A 24,049-nucleotide genomic window follows, 5' to 3' on the forward strand; every position below is an offset into this window, starting at 1 on the left:
GGGCTCGGAATAGGAGGTAGGGAAAGGTGTGAGGGGCACTGAGGTCGAGGGAGGAGCGAGAAGACCCGAAAGCCAGGTGTGTTGGGGGGAAGGTGGGCAACAGACCCTTCTTGGCCATTCGAGGCATCCCTCGCTAATGACCAGTAGGATGCCAACACTCGACTCCCCAGCCTAAATCCTATTCAGATAGTGACGGGGAGCGGGGAGTTTGAGATCCTAAGTCCCACCCTCTTGGCTGAGAGCCTGAGGCCAGAGAGGGTAAGTGATTTTCTCAAGGTCACTCAGCGGAATAGCGCTCAGCCAGGGCGAGAGCCCAGGTGTCTCCCAACCACTCCCCGCGGCCGGCCATCATCCCCAGAACCCGGCCTCTGGCTCTGCGCAGGGAGTGGAGGAGAGCGCGGGGGAGGTCTGGGCGACTGGGTTTGCGGGTAGAATGAGTGCGTCGCACACCTCAAAACCCCAGATCAGGATACCAGGGAGGTCGATGGCCTGGAAACTTCACACCAAGCGCGGGGCCGCCTAGGGACCCGGGCGCGGGGTGCGGGGCACTGGCTCTACTTCCTGCAGGCTGGAACCCGCAGCGCGCGGCCCCTTTAAGAAAGTTCTCTGAGCAAGTTCATCAAAGTTTAAAAACTTGCGGCGGAGAAGGGAGCCGGGGAAAAGGAGAGAGGGAGAGCGCTGACCCAAGCGAGAGAAAGGTGAAAGGCCCCGCCGGAGGCCGCCGCGTAGCGGCCCGGGCCCGGGCGAGCCCGCGGTGGGCGGCGGGGATTGGCTGCACGTTCCCCCGGAGACCGCGCGGCGGGCGGGGGAGGGGGCTGGCCGGGACCCAGCTGAGGCCGGTTCCGGCCCCCGCCCCCCGCCGCCGCCCGCCCACTCCCCCCGCGCCCGCCCCCCGCCGCCGCCGCCGCCGCCGCCGCCGCCACCGCGGGCGCACTCGCCGGTCGCAGTGAAAAGGCGGAGGCGGCGGCCTCTCCGGCTCCCATTGCCTCCCCCTCCGCACCCCCTCCCCACCTCCCGCACCCGCCAAACTTGATGTGACCCCGGCCCGACGCGGCGGCTGCCCCTCTCACCGCCCCGCCGGCCTCCCGCCACTCGCCCCGCACCCGCGAGCGCACCGCTCACCGCGCCCCTTCCCACTCCCCGCGGGGCCGGCGCGGCGCCCGCCCTAGCATTCCTTCCCGCCGCCCCCTCCCCCGCACCATGAGCAACCCGAAGCCGGACGGCGAGCACGGCGGCTGCACCGGCACCGGCTCCGGCGCGGGCTCCGGCGGCTCCCTGGAGGAGGAGGTGGGTCTGCGGCCCCGGGACTTGCAGGGTGAAGCGCACGCGAGGCGGGCGCGGGAGAGGGGGAGCGGGGCCTGCCGCGCCGCGCTGGGCCGGGGTGGCCAACGCTCCCGGCGCCTTCCCGCCGCTGCCCGAGGCTCGGGGAGGAGCGGCCCGTGTCCGTGGGCGGGGGCGTGCGGCCTGGACGGTCCCGCCGGACGGGCATTGTCTCCCCGCCCTCTCGGGCTCGAGGCGGGCCGCGCGCCGGCCCCCGTCCGGGCGTCCCGCGGTGGGCGAGCGGCGCTGCGTCCGTCCCACGCCTGCTACCAGCGCGCCCCTCGCTCCCTACCCGGGACTCGCTCATCGCCCTCCTCCGAGGCGCACCTCCTGCATGGCGGGTACTGCGTCTCGGCGGCACAGAGCTGAGCGGGACTAGCACGGCCCGCAGGCGGCACCCTCACTCCACTGCCCTTTCCACCCCGACCCCCTCCCCGTGACCTTGGGGGCCGGCCGGTCGGCACCTCGGTTCACGCGGGCTGTTGTCATGGGTATGGGCAGGCTTTCTTCACAGCCCCGGAACCTGGGCTTTGGCGGAGGTGAGCCCACAAGTTAATTAGTTTGGAAGGACATGACTGAAGACACTCAGTTCCTCCTCCTCTCTCCGGGTTTGTCCTGGCAGCCAAGCCAGGACCCCAAAGCTGGCCTGGGTGGATCCTGCCAGGAGAGGCGACCACATCTCGTCCACTGGCCATGTGCGAAAGGGAGGGAGTGTGAGGCGGCTCCCTTGGAACCACCAGCAGCTGGGTGGCTCATGGATGGTGAGGAGGATGTGTGCGCGGGGTGCGGTGCTGGATAAAAGCCTCAAAGCTATCAGTGAATGGGGACGATGAGCTAGGCTGGCGGAGAGGAGAACTGGAGTGGAAGGGGACAGGCTTCGCCGGGCCTCTGGCCTCTGCTGCGTCATTCTAGGGCTGAGAGACCCTTCCTGGCCTTCCCTCGCATGTTCTCGCCCAGGAAACCGAGGGCTGGTTATCCACCCTGGGCGCCCTTCCCCTTGGCCTGGGGGAGAAACCGCAGAGCCCGTGGTGTGGACTGGTGTTGCCTCCTCCCCTTGTGCTGGGGGGTTGGTGCAGGATGGCGCCGCTGACCCTCCGCTGGGTTGGGCTGGGCTTAGCGCCGACAGCCCCCTCTCGGCAATTAAGAGGCCTACAGCCAGCCTCAGTCGGTAAGAATCTAGGTCTGGATCCCCACTTTTTGGGGCAACGGGAAGGGAAGAATATACAACTCTGACATCTGTCCACTAATGACTTGGGTGTGGTGGGGTTGTTTGGGCTCCAGAAGGCCTTGTCCTCCTTGGACCTTGATGCCAACAGGCCCTTGGCTTTGGGGATCTTGCCCCCATCCTGACTCTACCTGACTGTTCAGAATCTCCCCTGACAGTTGGGAAGGGTGACAGGGTTCCTGGAGTGCTGGGGGTTTCTGCTTGGCCCCCTGCCGTGGGCTGAAATTGAGGGAGAGCATGTCTCCTGTGAAGCTGGGTGGGGACCCAGAACCCCATTTCTGCTAAAGGATTGACTTCAGTGGGAACTTCACACTGCGGAAGAGGCTGGGACTGAGCAGACTCTCAGACCCCCTGCTATTGGGTGAGAAGGGTGAGCCATGTGGCCAGGCTAAAGTCTTGAAAAAAGCATTTGAGGGTTAGCATTTTCTAAGTACCTTTTCTGGGAAAGCGGGCAGGATCCTCAAAAAATGGAGTCCCTGCTATTCCTCCTTGAGGGTTGAGACTTACGGTCCCGTGGTGGTTCAAAGTCAGTGCACTTGCAAAAGGGCCTGGTGGGCTCTCATTTAGCAGAGGTACACGACTAAGAGTTCTGAGGGTCTCCTGGAGCCCAGTGTCTGCCTGGTCTGTTAAGGCAAAGTGATGTTCCCCAAGCCCTGGCCTAGTCTTTTGAATAGTGGGCCATGAGCCCCTCTGCTGGTAGCTCCATCTTGGATTGGTGGTGTAGGCTGGAACTGGAATCCTCCCTGTAGTTTAGATGCCCCCTAGGCAGTCAGTTTTGCAGCCACTAAGAGCCACACACCATCTGGAGAATAAGCGTTAACAGTGGTGGTTTTCTTCCATGGCTGACTGAGGTGGACTCTTCCCAGTCAATTCTTGGAGATTAGCTAGAGCAAGTCTAAAAAACCAAGGAATGCTTCTGCTCACCACAAGACCTCAGTTCCTAAAGGTGCTGCTGGGTCACTGAAGGAGGGAGTGTATTTTCGTGGTTCTAGAAGTTATCAGTAGGGCTGCTTGTCTTGAACTGCTTTGGATAGCCTTGACTCTGCCTGCTTGCCTGCCTTACCCATAGGCTTTATCCATGTCATAAGCATTAAGTTCTCTTTCTGGACCCAGGGGTTAGGGATACAAGTGAAAACTCTCAGCCTAGGAGGTGAGAAGGACTTGCCAGGAAGTGGTGGTATGTGAAATGCAATGGTAGATAAAATAAAGGGATATCCTATCAGCACATGGTACCATGGTGCTCCTGAGAGATTAGAGGTCAGCCTTCTCTGAGATGTGGGTGAGTAGGAGGAGTGAGGTTAGACCTGTGGGGGTGGAAATGGCATTCCAAGAGGAGGGAGTCACATGTATAAGTGAGGGTGTAGGTTTGTGTAACCACATGGCTTGTTTGGGTAACTACCTGGAGTTTGCTATATTGCAGCAATATATCAGGCAATGCAGCCATAGTGAGTCTGGGATTAGGGCAGTAATGACTGTGGGATTAGAGGAAAATCGGCATTTTTCTGCTACTTGGGAAGATGTGTTGAAAGCTTTGATACCCTCTGAAAGCTAAGGAGGACAGCAGGGAATTAAGGGGAGAAGCTGAGTGTCCCTTCCAATCTAGAGGCTCTGCTGTACTACAGGTAAGTTTTAGCTGGAGCTGAGTATCACATGAGTTAATACAGTAAATGAACCTGCTCAGGGTAGATTGTGTCAGTGCTGCCAAACTTCTGACCTAAACATGTCCTGTCTTAGTGATTCTCTAGGGATAACTGGGTAATTACCACTGGGGAGAGGTAAATGTGATTTTTTTTTTTTTTTTGAGATAGAGTCTCCCTCTGTTGCCCAGGCTGGAGTGCAGTGACATGATCTGCATTCACTGCAACCTCTGCCTCCTGGGTTCAAGCGATTCTCCCACCTCAGCCTCCTGACTATATTACAGACACGCACCATCACACCCAGCTAATTTTTGTGTTTTTAGGAGAGACAGGGTTTCACCATGTTGGCCAGGCTGGTCTTGAACTCGTAACCTCAGGTGATCTGCCCACATCAGCCTCCCAAAGTGCTGGGATTATAGGCGTGAGCTGCCACTCCTGGCCTTGTGTTGTTTTTGAGATGGAGTCTCTGTTGACCAGGCTGGAGTGTAGTGGCATGATCTCAGGTCACTGCAACCTCCTTCTCCCAGAGTCAAGTGATTCTCCTGCCTCAGTCCCCTGAGTAGCTGGGATTACAGGTGCCCACCACCACACCCGGCTGATTTTTGTATTTTTAGTAGAGATGGGGTTTTAGCAGGCTGGTCTTAAGAATTTAATTTCTGGCCGGGCGCGGTGGCTCAAGCCTGTAATCCCAGCACTTTGGGAGGCCAAGGCGGGTGGATCACAAGGTCAAGAGATCGAGACCATCCTGGTCAACATGGTGAAACCCCGTCTCTACTAAAAATCCAAAAAAATTAGCTGGGCATGGTGGCATGTGCCTGTAATCCCAGCTACTCAGGAGGCTGAGGCAGGAGAATTGCCTGAACCCAGGAGGCGGAGGTTGCGGTGAGCCGAGATCGTGCCATTGCACTCCAGCCTGGGTAACAAGAGTGAAACTCTGTCTCAGGAAAAAAAAAAAAAAAAAAAGAATTTAATTTCTGACCTCAAGTGATCCACCCATATCGGCCTCCCAAAGTGCTGAAATTACAGGCATGAGCCGCTGTACCTGGCCTGTGCATAGGGTTATATCCACATTTTATATAAGGGACTTGAACATCTGGAGATTTTGATATCCAAGGGGGAATCCTGGAACCAATCCCCCTAAGATATTGAGGGGGACAACTAACTGTGCAAGGTAATATAAAGTTACAGTTATTTTTAAAAACCACTTTTTTGAGGTATGATTGTCATATATAAAGCTGTATGTTTAGTGTATACAACTTGATAAGTTTAGAGATTAAGTTACAGTAATTTTTAACTGGGGGACACCCCAGGAATGGGGAGAGTGGTATTCATACTATTGGGTTGAAGAAGAGTATAAGTTTCTAAGAGTTAAAAAAGTTTTTGCCGGTTTAATGGTAAGCTATAGAAAGTCAGGGCTTAATGGCACCTAAGGGGGCTACAGTTTGACCTGAGGGGCTTGGCCCTTCCCTGCTTTCCCACCCCTTCCAGTGTGGCTGGAACAGGGCTGCTTCTTGCAGGTCTGGTACCTGAGAGCCCATCATGTGTCCTCAGAGGGGTGTCAGGAAGCAGCCAAGACCCTGGTACCACTGGGTGGCTAGAAATCAGCCCTTCCTGAGGTGTGGGTGAGCAGGTGCTTAGACTTGTGTGGATGAAACAGGAAGGGGGGTGTGGGGGTTGGAGGGTAAAGTACTCTAGATTAGTGTGAAGGAATTCCTGGATCTAGTGTACGATTTGGACACCTCCCTTTTCTTTGAACATTTGGAAGTATCTGGGACATCTTGGTGTTTGGGACATCTTGGTCTGCAGGCTTTTTTGAATAAGAGGTAAGGGAGGCTTCTCTGTTTCTGGGCACTCACCAAGAAGCAGGGCCAGGCAGATTTGCAGTAGGAGATCAGTTCCCTTCCTCCCTGGGAGTTATTGTGGATGTGTCCCCTCTGCCTAAGTAATCTAAGAGAGAGGCTGTACTACTAATAATGAACCTGTATGTTGTATTTATGCCAGGCATTGTTAAATGCACTGTACCATTTTAACTCTTAATTTAATCTTTGTAAGAGCATTATGAAGTACTTACTGCACTATCACCATTTCATAATGAGAAAAGTGAGGCACAGAGAAGTTAAATAACTTTCATGTATCTGTTAAGTGGGGAGGTTGGGATTTGAACCCAGAGTTTGCTCTTAACCACACGGTAGACCTACTATTGTGTTTTATATTAGAGTTTTTGGTGAGACTTCGAGGCAGGGGGAGAAAAGGTATCTGCAATTAAGGTTTCTAATGGTTGAGTGTTGGGTGATGCCAAGTAGAAACCCAGAGACTGACTCTGGACTAGTTTCCTTTGGGCTGGTGGTGTCCCAAGACAGGTGATGGGAGCTGTCAGCCCCTGCCAGGAGGAGCCTTTTATCGCAGATATTATTTAGAGTTGCCATTGCATGAAGATAATAAACCAAGCCAGTTTTATTTTCTTTAATTTTTTTTTTTGAAAAATATGTATCCTTACACTTCTTTTTTTTTTTTGAGATGGAGTTTCGCTCTTGTTACCCAGGCTGGAGTGCAATGGCGCGATTCGGCTCACCGCAACCTCTGCCTCCTGGGTTCAGTTCAGGCAATTCTTCTGCCTCAGCCTCCTGAGTAGCTGGGATTACAGGCACGCACCACCATGCCCAGCTAATTTTTTGTATTTTTAGTAGAGATGGGGTTTCACCATGTTGACCAGGATGATCTCGATCTCTTGACCTTGTGATCCACCCGCCTTGGCCTCCCAAAGTGTTGGGATTACAGGCGTGAGCCACCGTGCCCGGCGCATATTTAAAAATTTTTTTTTTTTTTTTTTTTGGAGAGAGTATCTTGCTCTTGTTGCTCAGGCTGGAGTGCAATGGTGTGATCTTGGCTCACTGCAACCTCTGCCTCCTGAGTTCAAGAGATTCTTCTGTCTCAGCCTTCTGAGTAGCTGGGATTACAGGCGCTTGCTACTACACCCAGCTAATTTTTGTGTTTTTAGTAGAGATGAGGTTCTATCATCTTGGCCAGGCTGGTCTTGAACTCCTGACCTTGTGATCCACCCTCCTCAGCCTCCCACAGTGCTGGGATTACAGATGAGAACCACTGTACCTGGCCCTTTTTTTTTTTTTTTTTTTTTTTTTTGAGACATAGTCTCACCCTCTGCCTCTGCCTTCTGGGTTCAAGAGATTCTCCTGCCTCAGCCTCCTGAGTAGCTGGGATGACAGGTATGCATCACCACACCCAGCTAATACATATATATATATATATATATATATATATATATATATATATATTTTTTTTTTTTTTAAATAGAGACGGGTTTCACCATATTGGTCAGGCTGGTCTTGAACTCCTGACCTCGTGATTTGCCCACCTCGGCCTTCCACAGTGTTGGGATTACCAGCGTGAGCTACCACACCAGCTTTAATTTTTTTTTTTTTTTTTAAAGACAGGGTCTCGTTGCCCAGGCTGGAGTGCAGTGACATGATCATAGTTGACTGCAGCCTTGATCTCCTGGGCTCAAAATATCTTCCCACCTCAGCCTCCCAAGTAGGTGGGACTACAAGAACCATGCCCAGCTAACTTTTTTTTTTTTTTTGAGACGGAGTTTCGCTCTTGTTACCCAGGCTGGAGTGCAATGGTGTGATCTCGGCTCACCGCAACCTCCGCCTCCTGGGTTCAGGCAATTCTCCTGCCTCAGCCTCCTGAGTAGCTGGGATTACAGGCACGAGCCACCATGCCCAGCTAATTTTTTGTATTTTTAGTAGAGACGGGGTTTCACCATGTTGACCAGGATGGTCTTGATCTCTTGACCTCGTGATCCACCCGCCTTGGCCTCCCAAAGTGCTGGGATTACAGGCGTGAGCCACCGCGCCCTGCAACTTTTTTTTTTTTTTTTAAGACAGAGTCTCACTTTGTTTCCCAGGCTGGAGTGCAGTGATGCAGTCTCGGCTCACTGCAACCTCTGCCTCTCAGGTTCAAGTGATTCTCCTGCCTCAGCCTCCCCAGTAGCTGGGATTATAGGTGCAAGGTGGCTAAGTTTTGTATTTATTAGTGGAGATGAGGTTTCACCATGTTGGCGGGCTGGTCTTGAACTCCTGACCTTAGGTCATCTGTCTGCCTCTACCTCCTGAAGTGTTGGGATTACAGGTGTGAGTCACCGCATCCGCCTCCGGCTAATTTTTTGTAGAGATGGGGACTGCTTTGCTGCCCAGGCTGGTCTTGAACTTCAGGCCTCAAGTGATTGATCTGCCTTGCCTCTTAAAGTGCTGGGATTACAGGTGTAAGTTGCCATGCCCAAGCGGTCTTATTTTAAATTCTCTATAAATGACATACTTACATATTTCCTGTACCTGGAGGTGACCACTTTCACACACTCCTCCACTACCCATTGCTTTGAGCATTTTTTTTTTCCAGAGTCTCGCTCTATAGCCCAGGCTGGAATGTAGTGGCACGATCACGGCTCACTGCAACCTCTGCCTCCCGGGTCCCGGTTTAAGCAGTTCTTCTGCCTCAGCTTCTTGAGTAGCTAGGATTACAGGCATGTGCCACCATGCCCAGCTAATTTTTGTATTTTTAGTAGTGATGGGATTTCACCATGTTGGCCAGGCTGGTCTTGAACTCCTGACCTTGTGATCCACCTGCCTTGGCTTCCCAAAGTGCTGGGATTACAGGTGTGAGCCACCATGCCTGGCCTGCTTTGAGTATTTTATTTTATGTCATTTTTTTTTTTTTTTGAGACGGAGTTTCGCTCTTGTTACCCAGGCTGGAGTGCAATGGCGCGATCTCGGCTCACCGCAACCTCCGCCTCCTGGGTTCAGGCAATTCTCCTGCCTCAGCCTCCTGAGTAGCTGGGATTACAGGCACGTGCCACCATGCCCAGCTAATTTTTTATATTTTTAGTAGAGACGGGGTTTCACCATGTTGACCAGGATGGTCTCGATCTCTCGACCCTGTGATCCACCCGCCTCGGCCTCCCAAAGTGCCGGGATTACAGGCTTGAGCCATCGCGCCCGGCTTGCTTTGAGCATTTTAAAGAGCCATTTGCCTGATATTCTGGTGGGGGCATTCTCTTGTGTCTCCTTATCCCTTCCTTTTCTGTATATGGGCAGCCTGTTTAGTCTGCCCCAGAGAGAACCAGCCTCTAAATCCCACTCAAGGAGGCCAGCCAGGCACAGTGGCTCACGCCTGTAATCCCCTGCATTTTGGGAGGCCAAGGCAGGAGGATCACTTGAGTTCAAGGAGTGATCTCACTGAGCCCAGGAGTTCAAGACCAGCCTGGGCAACATGGCGAAACCTCATCTCTACAAAAAATAGAAAAAATTAGCTGGGTGTGGTGGTGCACACCTGTAGTCCCAGCTACTTAGGAGGCTGAGATGGGAGAATGGCTTGAACCTGGAAGGCAGGGGTTGTAGTGAGCTGAGATCGTGCCACTGCACTCCAGTCTGGGTGACAGAGCGAGACCTTGTCTCTAAAGAAAAAAAAAATCCCACTCAAGGCTTGGACATGCTGGCTTCCTATCCTCCGCCTGTCTGGAGTGGGACTGGGAAGCACTGTAAGTAGAGGAAGCCATAGGTCATTGATGCTGAACCTCACGCTCTCAACTCTTTTATCTCACGGGGCCTCAGGACAGTCCTGCGAGCTGGAGGCGGGGTGAGTCCTGCCTGCCCTAAGTGCTGAGCTCCTGGTTGAAGATGACGCAGAACTGAACTACAGTGCTGGGTTCTGGCTATGCTTTGGCATTGGTTATGGGAAGCAGCGACATCTAGTGTCATGTCACTTCCTCTGTCATCTGCCTATGGCTGCCCCAGGAGGATCCACACGCCTCTGGCAAAGCCATGAGGCAGTGGGGCATAACCTGTCCCCTATACTTCAAAAACCATGCTGCCTAGCTTGGCACAGTGGCACATGCCTGTAGTCTCAGCCACTCAAGAGGTTGAGGTGGGAGCCCTGGGAAGTCAAGGCTGCAATGAGCCACATTCCTACCACTGCACTTCAGCCTGGGCGATAGAGCGAGAGACCCTGTCTCCAAAAAAAAAAAAAAAAAAAAAAAGGAAAAAAAAAAGAAACTCGGTGGTGACACCTATAATCCCAGCACTTTGGGAGGCTGAGTTGGGTGGATCACTTGAGCCCAGGAGTTTGAGACCAGGGCAATGTGATGAAACTCGATCTCTGCTAAAAATACAAAAATTAGCCAGGTGTGGAAGGAAGTACATGCCTGTAATCCCAGCTACTCAGGAGGCTGAGGCAGAAAAATTGCTTACACTTGGGAGGCGGAGGTTGCAGTGAGCCAAGGCAACAGAATGAGACTTGGTCTCAAAAACAAAAACATGCCACCATGAAGTGGGAACTGTGGGCAGCCCTTGAGGCTTCACATGCCAGAACCTGTTCACCGTCTGTCCGGGCACCGGCGTGGCCTCCTTGTATTCTGCTGCTTCCCAGGTTCCACCCTTGGATGGAGAGAGTACAGTTACCTCTTTTTTTTTTTTTTTTGAGACGGAGTTTCGCTCTTGTTACCCAGGCTGGAGTGCAATGGCGCGATCTCGGCTCACCGCAACCTCCGCCTCCTGGGCTCAGGCAATTCTCCTGCCTCAGCCTCCTAAGTAGCTGGGATCACAGGCACGCGCCACCACGCCCAGCTAGTTTTTTTTGTATTTTTAGTAGAGACGGGGTTTCACTATGTTGACCAGGATGGTCTCGATCTCTCGACCTCGTGATCCACCCGCCTCGGCCTTCCAAAGTGCTGGGATTACAGGCTTGAGCCACCGCGCCCGGCTCAATTACCTCTTTTTTATTTTTATTTTTTTGCTGGCATTGTGACTCAGTGCCGTAGGGAGAGTATAGTTACGTCTGAAATGTGCCAACACTAGCCAGGTGGCAGGATTGTTGAGCCCTCCCTTCCTGAAGAGTGCAGTGGTGGCTGTATCAGCATGGAAGGCCTCTGGAGTGCAGCAGGGGCTGGGCATAGTGGGAGCATTTGCCTAGACCCATCTGCCTTGCTTGTCAATCACTCATGGCCATCTGAGCAGAGGCTCTCAACTGTCACAAGCTATCAAGGCTGCCTCCAACCTCCAGGGAGGATGGGCAGAGCCTGACCTGGATCAGGCCATGGTGGAAGTCTGGAATGTTTAGTCCTCCTCTGTGGCTAACCAACCTCCCCCTCCACAACTATCTTACGTTTTTAGTGCAGACAGGGGCGGGAAGGGGAGTTAGGAGAGGATACTGGCATGGGAGCTGAGACAATTTTTTTTTTTTTTTTTTTGAGACGGAGTTTTGCTCTTATTACCCAGGCTGGAGTGCAATGGTGCGATCTGGGCTCACCGCAACCTCCGCCTCCTGGGTTCAGGCAATTCTCCTGCCTCAGCCTCCTGAGTAGCTGGGATTACAGGCACATGCCACCATGCCCAGCTAATTTTTTGTATTTTAGTAGAGACAGGGTTTCACCATGTTGATCAGGATGGTCTCGATCTCTTGACCTCGTGATCCACCCGCCTGGGCCTCCCAAAGTGCTGGGATTACAGGCGTGAACCACCGCGCCTGGCCCTCGAGACAATTTTTTAAGAACTGTTGACGCAAAGGTTCTGTGCACCCTCCAGCTTTTGCCCAGACTGGTCCTTATTCTTTGTTTTTTTTCATTCTGACACACATCTTGCTTGGTTGCCCAGGCTGGAGTATAGTGGCATGATTACAGCTCACTGTAGCCTTGAGCTCCTGGGCTCAAGCGATCCTCCAGCTTTAGTCTCCTGAGTAGCAGAGACCACCAGTGCACACCACCATGTCCGGCTAATTTCTTGGCTTTTTGTAGAGATGAGATCTTGCTGCGTTGGCCAGGCTGATCTTGAACTCCTAGGCTCAAGTGATCTTCCCACCTCAGCCTCTCAAAGTGCTAGGCCTATAGGTGTAAGCCACCGTGCCTAGCCTGGTTCTTGTTCTTGATGTACAGTCATGGCCATATCCAGGCACAGCTTGGGATGGAGGGTCCTACTGTGTTTGTGGCAGGGAGCTCCAAACCAGAATGCAGGTTCTAGAAGCAGCTTCTACCTCTGATCAGAAACCCTCTCCTGACAGGAGCATCATGTTAAGAAACCTCTCTCCTGTCAGGTTTCATTTGCCTCCGTCAGTTGATGGGCCAGGTGTGGTGGGCTCGGGGCTGTGTGTTTCTGCCAGCATAGCATCATGTGGTTTAAGGATTGGAAGTATTGATTTAGGAGCTGGCAGGAAGGGGTGGAGGGGTCCTCTGGCCCGAAGCCTTGAATCTAGTCCCCTTCTGTGGGATGTTGCGTGGCAGTGGTGTTAACTGCAACCCTTGCCAGACACACAGGCAGGCAGTAGATCTGTGTTAGCTGGCCGCACAGCACAGAGAGGGCTGCAGGAGGTTGGGCCTGGGAGGCTTCCATGCTGGGGTGCCCAGTGAACCTTGCCTCTGAAAGCCAAGTCCTGGCCCCTGGCTCTGTCTGGAGCCTGATGGAAAGCAGGCTTCAGCCATCCTGCCCTGACCCCAAGTCTGTAAGGATAGCTCATTCTGTTTGGTCTAGTTTCCCAACCCCCCAACCCTTTTTTTTTTTTCTTTTTTTTTTTGAGATGGAGTTTCGCTCTTGTTACCCAGGCTGGAGTGCAATGGCACAATCTTGGCTCACCGCAACCTCCGCCTCCTGGGTTCAGGCAATTCTCCTGCCTCAGCCTCCTGAGTAGCTGGGATTACAGGCACGCGCCACCATGCCCAGCTAATTTTTTGTATTTTTAGTAGAGACAGGGTTTCACCATGTTGACCAGGATGGTCTCGATCTCTTGACCTCGTGATCCACCCGCCTCGGCCTCCCAAAGTGCTGGGATTAAAGGCGTGAGCCACCGCGCCCGGCCTCCCTTTTTATTTTAAGACCAGTCTCACCCTGTCGCCCAGGCAAGAGTGCAGTGGTGTGAACTTGCCTCACTGCAACCTCCACCCTCAAGGTTCAAGTGATTCTTCTGCCCCAGCCTTCTGAGTAGCTGGGATTACAGGTGTGTGCCACCATGCCCAGCTAATTTTTTGTGTTTTATTTTTAGTAGAAATATGGTTTTACCATGTTGGTCAGGCTGATCTCAAGCTCCTGACCTCGTGGTCCGCCCACCTCGGCCCCCTAAGGTGTTGGGATTACAGGCGTGAGCCACTGAGCCTGGCCAAAACAATCATTCTTTTTTTTTTTTCTTGAGACATCTCGCACTGTTGTCCAGGCTGGAGTGCGGTGACGCAATCTTGGCTCACTGTGACCGCTGCCTCCTTGGTTCAAATGATTCTCCTTCCTCAGCCTCCTCAGTAGTGGCACTACAGGCGCATGCCACCACACCTGACTAATTTTTGTATTTTTATTTTGTTTGTTTTTTTTTTTTGAGACAGAGTTTTGCTCTTGTTACCCAGGCTGGAGTGCAATGGTGCAATCTCGGCTCACCGCAACCTCCGCTTCCTGGGTTCAGGCCATTCTCCTGCCTCAGCCTCCTGAGTAGCTGGGATTACAGGCACGTGCCACCATGCCCAGCTAATTTTTTGTATTTTTAGTAGAGACAGGGTTTCATCATGTTGACCAGGATGGTCTCGATCTCTTGACCTCGTGATCCACCTGCCTCGGCCTCCCAAAGTGCTGGGATTACAGGCTTGAGCCACCGCGCCCGGCCTAATTTTTGTATTTTTAGTAGAGACGGGGTTTCACCATGTTGGCCAGGCTGGCCTCAAACTTGTGACCTCAGGTGATCCACCCACCTTGGCCTCCCAAAGTGCTGGGATTACAGGCATGAGCCACGCACGGCCTATTTGGTCTAGTTCTCTAAATGAGATGTAGGTCAAGTGCAACAGGCTGTGACCCAGGTGTGTTCCCAAGACTAAGGCTTCTCTTCCTGGGGCTGGAAGTGGCTTGGAGAATGGGGTCTGAAACCTTATGCATGCCTAGCCCTGTTTCTCCTTTTAGAGAACTTTTCACTCTGCCTTAGTTCCCCCTAGTTTCTGTTCCCCCAACCCCTGCACACACACAGTTGGAAGTCTAGGACACATTGCACATTATGGGAAAGAGCCCCAAACTTTTCAGGCAACTTGGTCTTGAGCCTCAGCTCTGCCACTGACCAGCCAGGCACCCGATCCCTGAACTGATTGCTCTATCTGTAAAGTGAGGACACTATACCTGTTTTGCCTGTAGCTCAAAGGACTATGAGCTTTGCTTGCTGTTGGTTTGTGTAAAGGAAAGAAATTACAAGGTACAGCCCAGGATGGGGCCTTATAGCCAAGCCCTGATAATATGGGAGTTGGGGCTGGAATTAGGATAGCAGGGACAGGCAGAACAACGGATCCCACCTGAACCTGGGACTTTTTCATCCTAGGTCAGGCTGTGGCGATACTGGTAAACCCTGGGGCTGAGGGTCCTCTAGGCGGGGGCTGCTTGGAAGGGGATCTGGGCGGCGCCCTTGCCTGGGTAGCTGAGCTGCTGCGGAGCTCCTTGCAGGAAGCATGGGAAACATGTTGTGGAGTGTGTGGATCTAGGTTGACATCCACTGTCTGGCTGTGTGTTGCTTGCTCTCTTTCCCTGTGTCCTTGTTCAGAGCCTTATAAGTCCTGGGTCTGCGGGCCATGTCGCCACATTCCATCCGCCTCGCGTCAAGTGGTCACACTCAGAGGGCCTTCTTTCCTCTGGGAGGCGTAAGAGAGACCTGCTGGTGCCAAGCCTAAGCTCAGTACCCAGGCAGGACCAATTCCCCAAAACACTGTCACCCCCACCCACCACGGCAACCAAGACCACACTGAGGGTGTGACTGTCCTGAGGTTTCTGTTCTGCAATCCCTGCATTGGCTCTGCAGAGACCACCCTCAAGCTCCCAGGCTCAGCTTAGCCTAGGGTCCAGAGCTGGCTTCTGACTTGCAGCTCTCTCTCCTTCTCTTCTCTGTTCATACCACTTCTTTGCCTTCCTGTTGGCAGGAGTCATGGAAGCTCTGAACAGGTGGAGGACAGTGGCTGAGCCTTATCCAAGACTCAGTCACACTCTCCTACTGCCCTTTAAAATGGCTGGTGTCATAGAGTGTTGGTGTGTGATGGGACCTGAGGCAAGTCTACTGTTGTGTAGCTGAGGCGGAGGAGGGAAGGCCACCAAACCACCTGCCGTGGCTGGTGGCAGGGCTGAGGTTTCAACCCACGCTTCCTGGCATTGTTTTGAGGTTGTCTTTTAAAAAATTTTTTTTAGAGACAAGTTCTCACTTTGTTGCCCAAGCAATGGGGTGATCTGGCTCATTGCAACCTCTGCCCTCCAAGTTCAAGCAATTCTCCTGTCTCCGCCTCCCGAGTAGCTGGAATTACAGGCAAGCGCCCGGCTAATTTTTTTTTTTTTTGAGATGGAGTTTTGCTCTTGTTAGCCAGGCTGGAGTGCAATGGCACGATCTCGGCTCACCGCAACCTCTGCCTCCTGGGTTCAGGCAATTCTCCTGCCTCAGCCTCCTGAGTAGCTGGGAATACAGGCACGCGCCACCATGCCCAGCTAATTTTTTGTATTTTGAGTAGAGACAGGGTTTCACCATGTTGACCAGGATGGTCTCGCTCTCTTGACCTCGTGATCCACCCGCCTCAGCCTCCCAAAGTGCTGGGATTAGAGGTGTGAGCCACCATGCCCAGCTCCGTTCTTTGTCTTTTGTTTGAAATCTGGTCAGCGGGTGTATTCTGAGCAGGAGCTTGAATGTGGTATCCTGGCTCTCAGTGGGCTTTCTTTCCCCTGGGGGTGCCAGATTGGATCTGGGTACAATGATGACGGGAGCAAATTCTAAAAACTTAGATAATAAGTCATAAACTTATGGTCTGTGCTGGTAGGGATGGCTAGGCCCTTCTCCAGCCACCCACCCCTCACCTCCCCACAGCTAGTGGGGCACCTAGATCCGCTCACACTCAGCTGTGGGGAGTTGGCAGTCAGTCTTTTTTTTTTTTTTTTTTTTTTGAGACGGAGTTTCACCCTTGTTACCCAGGCTGGAGTGCAATGGCACGATCTCGGCTCACCGCAACCTCCGCCTCCTGGGCTCAGGCAATTCTCCTGCCTCAGCCTCCTGAGTAGCTGGGATTACAGGCACGTGCCACCATGCCCAGCTAATTTTTTGCACTTTTAGTAGAGACAGGGTTTCACCATATTGACCAGGATGGTCTCGATCTCTCGACCTCGTGATCCACCCGCCTCGGCCTCCCAAAGTGCTGGGATTACAGGCTTGAGCCACCGCGCCCGGCTAGCAGTCAGTCTTGTTGACCTGTAACCATGCAGAACTCACCATGGCATCATCAGGTGGGTCCACCCCCCATCCCCTGCCACCACCACCATCACACCTACCCCAACCTTTTGCAAGATACTGTGTCTGTTCTATTTGGTCATGAGCTGAAGACCAGGCCAGGTGTGGTGACTCATGCCTGTAATCCCAGCACTTTGGGATTACAGGTGTGAGTCACTTTGGGATTGCAGGAGGATTGCTTGAGCCCAGGAATTTCAGATCAGCTGGGGCAACATGGTGAAGACCCCACCTCTACACAAAATTTAAAAATTAGCCAGGGGGCTGGGGGCAGTGGCTCATGCCTGTAATTCTAGCACTTTGGGAGGCTGAGGTGGACAGATCACTTGAGGTCAGGATTTTAAGACCAGCCTGGCCAACATGGTGAAACCCATCTCTACTAAAAATACAAAAATTAGTTGGGCATGGTGGTGGGCCCCTGTAATTCCAGCTAGTTGGGAGGCTGAGGCAGGAGAATCGCTTGAACCCAGGAGGCAGAGGTTGCAATGAGCCGAGATCATGCCGTTGCACTCCAACCTGGGCGACAGAGCATCGTGTTTAAAAAAAAAAAAAAAAGCCGGGCGCGGTGGCTCAAGCCTGTAATCCCAGCACTTTGGGAGGCCGAGGCGGGTGGATCACAAGGTCGAGAGATCGAGACCATCCTGGTCAACATGGTGAAACCCCGTCTCTACTAAAAATACAAAAAAATTAGCTGGGCATGGTGGCACGTGCCTGTGATCCCAGCTACTCAGGAGGCTGAGGCAGGAGAATTGCCTGAGCCCAGGAGGCGGAGGTTGCGGTGAGCCGAGATCGCGCCATTGCACTCCAGCCTGGGTAACAAGAGCGAAACTCTGTCTCAAAAAAAAAAAAAAAAAAAAAAAAAACGTTAGCCGGGCTTTGTGGTGTGCACCTGTGGTCTCAGTTACTCAGGAGATTGAGGGGAGAGGATCACTTGAGCCCAGGAGATTGATGCTGCATTGAGCTATGTTTGTACCACTGCACTCCAGCCTGAGCGACAGAGTAAGACCCTGTATCCAAAAAACAAAAACAAAAACAAAAAACCAAAAAACTGAAGGCCACTTGGTCCTGGGTACCTCGGGCTGGCCCCACTGGGTCTGAGTGGGTTCGTGTGAGATCGGGGTCTGCAAAAGAGCATTGACCGTGAGCCGGGCACATGGGGACACAGGCTGTGTCTGACATGCTTGGTAACTGCGAGCAACTTGCTTGACCTCTAGGCCCTGGTTTCCTCGTCTAAAAATAAGGTTTCTTCCAGCTCAGATGTTCTGTATTTGGGTTGCTGCTGAGGGCTGGGAGTTGGGGAAGGATGTGGGAGGGGCTTATAAGAGGCTTGTTTTTCCATTTTTGGGTTTCCCTCCTCTTCCCACCCCCTTCTCAAAGTAGTGTTTTCCATCCAGATGACACCAGGAGAGCTAGCTCAAAGCAGTGGGTAGGGGACTGCTGAAGCCACTTGCATTTGTTACTTGAACATTGTGAGGGGACAGTTGAAACAATTCTTTCTCTCCCGATTGAATTCTAACTTTTAGAAATGCTGAAGGGTTGCTGCAGATAATCCATTTTCAAAAGTCATTTGTTTTCTTTTGTAGGATATTTGTGTTGCCTGCAGTGAGATTTGCCTGGGTGTGTATTCTCTCCAAGTCCCAACCCTGTGAGGCAGGAGTTTACAGAAGGCCAGAGTTGGCCTCGAGGGGAGACTATTCCTGGTGGGTTGGTGGGTCGTCTGTGGGTGGGAAGGAGTGAGGAGTGTTTCCAGGGGTTTCTTGCCTCAGCATCCTTGGTGGAGAGGGTCTATTTGTTTTCTTTTCTTGTTCTCTCTCTCTCTTTTTTTTTTTTTTTTTTTGGTTGAGACAGAGTTTTGCTTTTGTTGCCCAGGCTGAAGTACAATGACATGATCTTGGCTCACTGCAGCCGCCTCCTCCCAGTTTCAAGCAGATTCTCCTGCCTCAGCTTCCTGAGTTGGGATTACAGGCGTGCACTACCATGCCTGGCTAATTTTTGGTATTTTTAGTCGAGACAGGTTTTCACCATGTTAGCCAGGCTGGTCTCATACTCCTGACCACAGGTGATCCAGAGAAGGGTCTGTTTTCTAGGTGGTGCTTCATGGAGTTTGGGGTTCTTTCGTGTCTATTCTAAGGCCATGTTTGTCCTCCAGTCTTAAAGCATAAGAGACTTTAATACCCCTGGGCCTACCGCTGTTTTTGAAAGCAGTGTTTCCCTTTTCTGTCTCTAATAAAAACCAGCATTTCTGGAACCTGTCCTCATGGCTGCAGTATCTGAAAAGTTGAGAGTTGGGGTCCTCAGCACTGGACTAGTCCCTCCTGTTGCAGAGGGAGACATGCTTCTGGTGAGCAGCCAGGCTCCAGCCACTTCTCTTACCAAATGTGGGTCCCCATGGTCGTGGCTCCTGGCCGAACCCACATCCCAGTCCTGCTCTTCATAGAGGCTTTGCTCAGTTGCTTTGTCCCCACTTTCTCCCCCATCAGCCCATTCCCTATTCCTGCAGGACCCCCATGTGAGCGGGGCCCTGTGTGGGCCCTGGAAGGAGGGACCCTAAGCAGCTGCTGTCCAGGGCATTGGCCTTTTGTGGTGGCAGCTTAAATGACAGGTCTGCTACTGGTCGTGTCCATGGCCAAGAGAGACGTCTACCTGAGCTGATAGAAACAGGCCGAGTAGGCCGGGTGTGGTGACTCATGCCTGTAATCCCAGTGCTTTGGGAGCCCAAGGCAGGCGGATCACCTGAGGTCAGGAGTTTGAGACCAGCCTGGCCAACATGGTGAAACCCCATCTCTTCTAAAAAATTAGCCGGGTGTGGTGGTGTGCTCCTGTAGTCATAGCTACTCAGGAGGCTGAGGCAGGAGAATGGCTTGAATCCCAGAGACAGAGGTTGCAGTGAGCTGAGATGGTGCCACTGCACTCCAGCCTGGGTGACAGCGAGACTCGGTCTCAAAAAAAAACCAAAAACAATAACAAAAACAAAACCAACAAAACCAGGCTGAGTCCTGCCGGAAGCCTTTTCCACACAAGCCTGGATTTGTGCTGGTGTCTTAGGTGTCTCTAACACTTTGCTCCCAAAGGGTTGTTTAATTTGGTCTTTTCTGAAGATCCTGAAACAAGTATCAGTTTGTCAGAAGGAAGAACATCACCAGCACATAGCTGGGAATGGGTTTGCCAGAGCCCCTTCTTCCTACTTCTCTTGTCTAAAAAGTGACCTTTAATCTGAGCTCGAGAGGGCTGTGGAGGAAGAACATTCAGATGTTAGTTTGCAGCTCACACCTTCGTAAGGGAGAGGGCTGGGTGGCCTGGGCAGGCTCCTCTATCATGGTGGGATAAGACAATATGGTCGAGAAGCTCCTTCTATACCTATTTGTACTGGGAGGGGATTTCCCATTCTAGGGGCCTCTAGAAACAGGGCTGAGGATGGGGGTGCTGTAATTCCTGTGCCACCTGGGTGCTGCTGTCCCCTTGCCCGGGACTCCAGGGCTGAGTTATGATGCTGGAGCTGGGAGTGAGACTGAGGGGCCTCTCAAGGAGGTGGGGAGAGGTCAAGAGGTGGCTCACGCCTATAATCCCAGCACTTTGGGAGGCTGGGGCAGGAAGATCCCAGGAGTTCAGGACCAGCCGAGGCCACAGAGTGCACCTCATCTCAAAAAAAATTTAAAGATTAAAATGGGCCGGGCGCGGTGGCTCAAGCCTGTAATCCCAGCACTTTGGGAGTCCGAGGCGGGTGGATCACGAGGTCGAGAGATTGAGACCATCCTGGTCAACATGGTGAAACCCCGTCTCTACTAAAAATACAAAAAAATTAGCTGGGCATGGTGGCGTGTGCCTGTAATTCCAGCTAGTCTGGAGGCTGAGGCAGGAGAATTGCCTGAACCCAGGAGGCGGAGGTTGCGGTAAGCTAGATCGCGCCATTACACTCCAGCCTGGGTAACAAGAGTGAAACTCGGTCTCAAAAAAAAAAAAAAAAAAAAAAAGATTAAAATGGGTTGCTGGTTTAATTTTTTTTTTTGAGACGGAGTTTCGCCCTTGTTACCCAGGCTGGAGTGCAATGGCGCGATCTCGGCTCACCGCAACCTCCGCCTCCTGGGCTCAGGCAATTCTCCTGCCTCAGCCTCCTGAGTAGCTGGGATTACAAGCACGTGCCACCATGCCCAGCTAATTTTTTGCACTTTTAGTAGAGACGGGGTTTCACCATGTTGACCAGGATGGTCTCGATCTCTCGACCTCGTGATCCACCCGCCTCGGCCTCCCAAAGTGCTGGGATTACAGGCTTGAGCCACCGCGCCCGGCTTAATTTTTAATTTAAAACAGGTAGCCCCCAGGCACTCTAGATATAGCACTGGCTGGAGGGAAACAGCTCAAGAATACACAGCCCCCTCTCCCCAAAAGAGTCAGGCTTGGTCCATGGACCCCTCTCCCACCCTCTCTTTCCCTGTGACTCTAGAGGGAAGACAAGCAGCAAGGCTTGCTTCAGATAAAAGCAGCTCTGGATGCCCCCAAAGCTTTGCCGGGCAGAGACACAGTTGTGCCAAAAGTTGATCAGTTCCCCTAGGTAGGGCTGGCGCTGGCTGGGACCTCCAGCAGGACTGGGTCTGCTCCTGTTGGTCACGAAGGCCACATAGCCATGTCTGTGGTGTTCTGTATGGTACACAACCCTGGCCACCTTCCTTGCCTGTGTTAGTGCTTGTAGCACATTCCACCAGAAGAGTTGTTCCTCAACAAGTATCTTCTTTGACTGAGTTCTCGGGATCATCCTCCATCTGTTCTCCAGGGTTCCTTGGTACTGGATCCACCTGACTGTAGACGTACCTTCCAGCTGTGCTGAGGACCTGACAGTGCTCCCAGCTATGAGGAGCTGTGGTTGCTATGAGGAGCTATTTCTTGCTATGAGGGCTGTGGTTGCTCTTCACATTTTGGGACAGGAAGGAGATGATTCCTTGGGTTGCTGGATGCTTCTGCAGAAGGAATGAGAGTGTGAAAGGAGAGGGCCCAAGTGAATGAGTTTGGTGCCTTCCAGTAGCCTGAGATTGTCAGAACCACCCCATGTACTCTTCAGATGCTTTAAAACATTTTGTATGTGTGTTGAGTTCTTGTAATAAATCCAGGCAGGACGTGGGTTCTTTGATCTTTCCTTCTTGTCATCAGCTAGCTGTTGGTGCCTGAATCCTTGTCTGCATCTAACCTTTTTTTTGTTAATTTAAAACATTTTTTTAGCGGCAGGGTCTTGCTCTGTTGCCCAGGCTGGAATGCAAATGGTATGATCATGGCTCGCTGCAGACTCGAATTCCTGGGCTCAGGTGATGCTCCCACCTCAGCCTCCTGAGTTGCTCAGACCTCAGGTGCCCTCCACCATGCCTGGCTGATGTATTTTAGAGTCAGGGCCTTGCTATGTTGCCCAAGTTGGAGCATCCAGGCTCTTTCCAGAATGTCAGGCCCTCTTGCCCTGAGGTAGGTACCAGAGTGGTCCTCAGTACTTGGCCTGAGACACAAGACTCATTGGGTGGACCTTGGAGAGGTAACTGCATGTCTCTGTCCCTGCCATTCCTGAAGGATCCTGGCAGTGCCGTCACCTTGCTTTGTCACCCTGCTTTGTCACCCTGTTCTTGGCTTCAGTTTCCCCATCTATAAAAGGAAGGGGTTGAACTAGCTGATCTCTATGGTGTCTTTTGTTTTGGATATTACCTCCCCTGGGGAAGAAAAAAAAACTAAAGAATCTAGTGACCACTTTAAGACATCTCACCCACATTCCCAGCTTCAGTCTGACCTGGACCCAATCCAGCTTCAGGAGACAACCTTAGTAAGTGGCCTGATGAGTGAGGCCCTTGTGGAGGTAAATGCAGGAGCCGGGAATGAAGCAAGCATTTTATTGCTCTCATAAGGGGAAGGTAAGGTGAGTTTTCAGTCTTGGAGGTAGATGGTGTCTGTGTTGTGCAGAAACTGAAACCAGGCATGGTGGCTCACACCTGTAATCCCAGCACTTTGGGGGAGGCCAGGACAGAGGATTGCCTGAGCCCTGGAATTCAAAACCAACCCAGGCAACATAGTGAGCCTCATCTGTAGAAAAAATGGAAAAGTTAGCCAGGCATGGTGTTGCATACCTGTAGTCCCAGATACTCTGGAGGCCGAGACAGGAAGATCTCTTGAGTCTAGGAGTTTGATGCTGCAATGAACTATGATAGAGCCACTGCATTCCAGCCTGGGAGACAGCGAAACTCCATTTCCCATCAAAAAAAAAAAAAAAAAAAAAAAAAAGAAAAGAAAAAAAAGAAAAGAGGCTGGACATGGTGGTTCACACCTATAATCCTAGTATACGTGATCCCAAGGCAGGCCATATCACTTGAGATTAGGAGTTCGAGACCAGCTTGGCGAACGTGGTGAAACCCTGTTTCTACTAAAAAAATTATCTGGGCATGGTGGTGTGCACCTGTAATCCCAGCTACTTGGGAGGCTGAGGCAGGAGAATCACTTGAACCCAGAGGGCAGAGGTTGCAGTGAGCTGAGATTGCACCACTGCACTCCAGCTCGGGTGACAGAGAGAGACTGCATCTTTTTTTTTTTTTTTTTTTGAGACGGAGTTTCGCTCTTGTTACCCAGGCTGGAGTGCAATGGCGCGATCTCGGCTCACCGCAACCTCCGCCTCCTGGGTTCAGGCAATTCTCCTGCCTCAGCCTCCTGAGTAGCTGGGATTACAGGCACGCGCCACCATGCCCAGCTAATTTTTTGTATTTTTAGTAGAGATGGGGTTTCACCATGTTGGCTTGGATGGTCTCGATCTCTCGACCTCGTGATCCACCCGCCTCGGCCTCCCAAAGTGCTGGGGTTACAGGCTTGAGCCACCGTGCCCGGCCTGACTGCATCTTAAAAAAAATAAAATAGCCGGGCGCGGTGGCTCAAGCCTGTAATCCCAGCACTTTGGGAGGCCGAGGCGGGTGGATCACGAGGTCGAGAGATCGAGACCAACCTGGTCAACATGGCGAAACCCCGTCTCTACTAAAAATACAAAAAATTAGCTGGGCATGGTGGCGCGTGCCTATAATCCCTGCTACTCAGGAGGCTGAGGCAGGAGAATTGCCTGAACCCAGGAGGCGGAGGTTGCGGTGAGCCGAGATCGCGCCATTGCACTCCAGCCTGGGTAACAAGAGCGAAACTCCGTCTCAAAAAAAAAAATAAAAAATAAAAAAATAAAATAAAGGCCGGGCGCGGTGGCTCACGCCTGTAATCCCAGCACTTTGGGAGGCCGAGGCGGGTGGATCGCGAGGTCAAGAGATCGAGACCATCTGGCCAACATGGTGAAACCCCGTCTCTACTAAAAATACAAAAATTAGCTGGGCATGGTGGTGCATGCCTGTAGTCCCAGCTACTCGGAAGACTAAGGCAAGAAAATTGCTTGAACCCAGGAGGCGGAAGTTGTGGTGAGCCAAGATCGCTCCATTGCACTCCAGCCTGGATAACAAGAGCGAAACTCTGTCTCAAAAAAAGAAGGAAAAATAGCCGGGCGCGGTGGCTCAAGCCTGTAATCCCAGCACTTTGGGAGGCCGAGGCGGGTGGATCACGAGGTCAAGAGATCGAGACCATCCTGGTCAACATGGTGAAA

General features: G+C 52.3%; 1 protein-coding gene across 5 annotated transcripts in view; it reads left to right on the forward strand.

The window, feature by feature from the left end:
• The first annotated feature begins 909 nt into the window (after window positions 1–909).
• Window positions 910–24,049, forward strand: part of RBPMS2 (RNA binding protein, mRNA processing factor 2) — a 41,173-nt gene continuing 18,033 nt past the window's right edge. For 4 of the 5 annotated variants that reach the window (XM_039469378.2, XM_074392829.1, XM_039469376.2 and 1 more), the window contains exon 1: window positions 910–1,287. In XM_039469378.2, coding sequence (XP_039325312.1) covers window positions 1,201–1,287 — 87 coding nt within the window. In that variant the 5' untranslated portion in view covers window positions 910–1,200. Of the gene's footprint in view, window positions 1,288–1,871; window positions 2,082–24,049 lie in introns of those variants that run through there. The other variant, XM_074392830.1, reaches the window with a different exon arrangement.

The sequence above is a fragment of the Saimiri boliviensis genome, chromosome 2 (assembly GCF_048565385.1).
Source record: "Saimiri boliviensis isolate mSaiBol1 chromosome 2, mSaiBol1.pri, whole genome shotgun sequence".
NCBI lineage: Eukaryota > Metazoa > Chordata > Mammalia > Primates > Cebidae > Saimiri > Saimiri boliviensis.